Below are 4,484 nucleotides of genomic sequence, written 5' to 3'. Positions count from 1 at the left end.
AACAATTAAACATTCCTGTTTGAAATGCATGTTATCAACCAAAAGGTTTACTGAACTCACTGGTTCTGTATTTGGGTCGGCATGTTATTTGCAGTCCAGTGATTTCAAGAGTGCAGTGTTCTGTCACAAGGGCCGCCCAGGGAATAGTCACTGCGATGCTGTTCACGAAACCTTCAACAATCTCCAGAGGAGCTCCCAGTGAATCCAACAACTCATTCACTGCCTGAAAAGGAGATTCAGAGTACAGTTAGAAAATATGAAATGATCTAATATAAGAACAGATGCAAAAAGGAATGCAAAACAGGGAGGATGTCCAAATAAGACCATTAATATGACCCCACACTAGTCATGGGGCGATGGAAAAGTCAAGGTTTTAAAATCGCCAACATTTTCTGCTATACCATTCCTACAGCATAAGGATGGGCCGATAAACGATATTGTATCGAATCGCGGTAAAATTTATGTCAAAACCAATGATAAGCTCTGGACTTTTTCACTCTATAATGACATATAAGCCAATCACTAAGCAGAAATGTGCAACAAAAGAAACGAAAAGTGTGTTGATATTAGAGATGTACCAAATTTTAGTCCACCGAAAATTTATTGGCCAAAAATATGTTATGCCATTTAATGGACCCTCAATGGAGTCTATGATGCATTTGAATTATTTAGCCTGACATGTTTACTATTCCAAAATATTTTAAATGCTTCTAAAAAATTTAATATATTTTGTTCAAAGGGGAATTAGTTTTTGTTTTTACCCAGACATTTCAAAAGAAATATTTTAAAGCAGTAATCACAATACCGTGAAATCGTGATATTTTATCCAAGGTTATCATATCGTCAGAATCATATACCGGCCCATGCCTACTCCCCACCTTAAAAAATTAAATATAAAACAATAATTTATTTCGAAAAAGTTTTTCATTTAGGTATTAATAAAAATGTAGACAGTAAAGATTACATAAGACACTTTTTATTCACATTTTTTTTATTTCCTAATGATGTTTATCTAGTTATTTTATTATTTAAGTATTATTTTACTTTTGTAAAGTTTTTCACAAGCAGGCCCCTGGGGGTCTCTGGACCCCAGTTATACAAGATGACTAGATCATGGGTTCCCCTAACTTTTCAGCCCGAGACCCCCAAAAAATTTATGTCATTGACTCACAACTCCCATTTTTTTTCGAAGGTTATAAATATAAAAACGTTGCACACACAACAATAGGTCTATAGCTATGGTCAAACAACAATAAATCAGGTCAAGAATCTTGGTGTGATTCTGGAGTCAGATCTGAGTTTCAATGGTCATGTCAAAACAGTAACCAAATCAGCATCTCAAAAACATTGCAAGAATAAGATGTTTTGTTTTCAGTGAAGACTTAGAGAAACGTGTTCATGCTTTTATCAGCAGCAGGGTGGGTTACTGTAATGGACTCCTGACTAGCCTTCCCAAAAAGACAGTTAGACAGTTGCAGCTCATCCAAAACGCTGCTGCCAGGATTCTGACCAGAACCAGAAAATCAGAGCACATCAAACCTGTCCTCAGGTCTTTACACTGGCTCCCAGTTACATTCAGAATAGATTTTAAAGTATTATTACTTGTCTATAAATCACTAAATGGCCTAGGACCTAAATGCATTACAGATATGCTCACTGAATACAAACCTAACAGATCACTCAGATCGTTGGGATCAAATAAGTTTTCAAATAGTGTATCTGGACCCCAGTTGTACAAGATGACTAGATCAAGGGTTCTCCAAATTTTTCAGCCCGTGACACCCAAAAAAACAATGTCAGGTATTCGCAACCTCCATATTTCTCGAAGATGGTTATAAATATAAAAACGTTGCACACACAACTATAAGCCTATATAAACATGAGCATATTGAGAACACAAAAAAGTGCAACAGTCAAATAACCTCATCATTTTTTAATAGTCATTTATTAATTTAATATTAATCTCAAATGTCGTGTTTTTAAATGTATTAGAGTGCCATACAGGTTGTCAGAAAGTTTAACCTGGCCTCGTAAAATCAATCTGCTGATGCTATTGCTGTGTGGTTAATCTAAACACTATGAATTAAACATGGTAATTCAGATAGTTTATTAAAATTTATTTGTTTTTGGAAATCACCAAGCGACCCCTCGTCATTGTCCCACAGCCCCCACTTTGGGAACCACTGGACAAGATCACAATACCTTTAAAACATAATTTTTTTATTCCCATAATCATTTACTTTAAAACCTTTTACACAGACATCCCAGAACTCCTATGTAGGCCCCTGGGGGTCTCTGGACATCAGATTTACAAGACGACATCACAAAATATATTATTATCCCCCTAACCATTTAGTCTACTTACTTTAAACATTGTATTAGTGTGTAAACCTTTTCAAAGACACCCCAGCACTCCTACATGGGCCCCTGGGGGTCTCTGGGCATCCGATTTACAAGATGACGTCGCATAAAAATTTAAATATTGTATTACTATTCCCTTAACCATTTAGTCAACTTACTTTTAACATTGTACTTGTATGTAAAGCTTTTCAAAGACAGCCCAGCACTCCTATGTGGGGCCCTAGGGGTCTAAGAACCCCAATTTACAATACAACAACATCACTAAATTTAAAAAATATATATATTTTATTTCCTTAATCATTCAGTCTAATACTGCAATAGTGTTATGGTTATTTTTATTTGACATTTTCCCTCAGACACACAAGCACTCTTGTGCAGACCCAAGAGATGTTGGTTAAAAACTTCAAGAACTTTTGTAAAGATTATTTTATTAACTAATTTAACAGTATTACTCATTTTAGTTCCTTAATGCTCTAGATTACAACATCACAAACACTTCTTAAACTTATAAAGCCAAAATATAAAACCTGAAAACAAAAGTGAAGGCTTGATCACTCTGACTGTAAACCAGGAAGAGGATCTAAGATTCTGCTTTTTCTGCACAGGTCATCAAACCCTTGAAAACATCAGTGTTCAACTAACTTAACAAGATGTGTTGATTTCATACTGAACACAAGATATTGCGAAACACTGGCAATAATAGCCACATGGACAAGGAAACTGGCCTTGCCACACACTTACCCACACATCCAGATTAATTTCTCGGATGACCCCGCTGCCATTGTACAGGTCCAAGCTCAGCTGGTCCAAACTAAGTCTCTCCTCCAAGAAGTGGCCCAAGTAGTGCTGCAGTAGGTACCGACAGGCCCGTTTCTTTATTGAGCCCGACCAGGGGAAGAGCCACCGAGACATGGGGCCAGAGCAGACGGGGAGAGGGAGCTGAGAGGCGGCGGAACACGAGACCAGTCCTGCATAACAGACTTAACCCCCTCGGTAGTGTGTGGGAAAAATGAGAATTCAATAATACAAGCCTACAAGGGTGGACAAGAGGGGGGTAAAACCGTCTAACTTCCTGTCCTTTGACACCAAAATCCCCTAGTTCTCCGTTTCTGGACGTAAGGTTGTCCACAGCAGCGTTTAAAAGAGATTGTTTGTATCGAAACGGGTCACTCCGGTGATGCTTTTAATAATATATATCACTGAAATATGCGACAGGTCCTCTGTGGTTCCTCTAGCCAACGGGTTGTTTATTGTTTTCATACTCAAGACTGAACGAGTGTACGTTATGACGTCAGCGCAGGGCAAAGATGCCGGAAGTTGGGTACGTCGACCTGCCATATTGGTGCGGTCAACTACACTTTATCTGATGTTTTAATCTTTTTAGTTTACCGTCTAGAGCTTTTTACTGTGTATTGAGTTTAAAATCATATATGGCAATTTGTCATAGGCTTTATAAAACATAACTATACTATTGCATTACTTTTGTTCTCTCCACTCAAAAAATGTCGTTTGCTGTTTGTTCAAACTATTAATTTAAATGAGTAAAACACAATTCTTGAGTTTTTTTGGGACAGCTTAATTATTTTATGTTCAAAAATGTATTATTTAACTTCACTCCTTCATGTTGTCCCAACACAAACCGATTGTGTGGAACACAGAATTTTTAAATGTTCACATTCAATATTTTGTACATTGCTATTTGCAGATAATTTTAGAAAACACTTCAAATTTCATTATTTTTATATATGCTGATCTTAAATATGTAAGATTCCAAATATTTATTCTGAAGGTGAACACAAATTAACAGAAGTATCTGAAATATCTGTCAACGCTGTTACAGGTAAATTAGGTCAAATATATAACAAATTAAATAGCTTTAACAATTACTCAAATTTTGCAAATGTTCAAGTAATAAGAACATATTAGGCTTAAATAGAGTTGAGTTTTGCTAACCGAGTTGACATCAATAACAGCTAGAGTTGATCACCCATTTGGTGAAAACCAAATACACTTTCTACCTTACTCTAAAAACCTGTAAAAAGACCATGTAACCAGAGTTGAAAAAAAAATTATCTATTGGCTTAATTCTAAATAATTTGTATTAATGCTTTCCAGAGTTTCCC

At 36.2% G+C, this 4,484-nt stretch overlaps 1 protein-coding gene across 1 annotated transcript in view; it reads right to left on the bottom strand.

Annotated features, from left to right (window-relative positions):
- atg2a (autophagy related 2A) overlaps positions 1 to 3,624 on the bottom strand; it is a 76,852-nt gene extending 73,228 nt beyond the window's left edge. Inside the window, exons 1-2 of the mRNA XM_056472982.1 lie at positions 3,103 to 3,624; positions 61 to 223 (exon numbers count right to left, since the gene is read on the bottom strand). Of these exons, the coding sequence (XP_056328957.1) occupies positions 61 to 223; positions 3,103 to 3,273 (334 nt within the window). The 5' untranslated portion in view covers positions 3,274 to 3,624. The remainder of the gene's footprint in view (positions 1 to 60; positions 224 to 3,102) is intronic.
- Between the last annotated feature and the right edge of the window lie 860 nt (positions 3,625 to 4,484).

This window comes from Danio aesculapii, chromosome 14 (genome assembly GCF_903798145.1).
Source record: "Danio aesculapii chromosome 14, fDanAes4.1, whole genome shotgun sequence".
Classification (NCBI taxonomy): Eukaryota; Metazoa; Chordata; class Actinopteri; order Cypriniformes; family Danionidae; genus Danio; species Danio aesculapii.
Note: the sequence above shows the minus strand (reverse complement) of the source record. Positions and strands in the feature narration are given on the sequence as shown.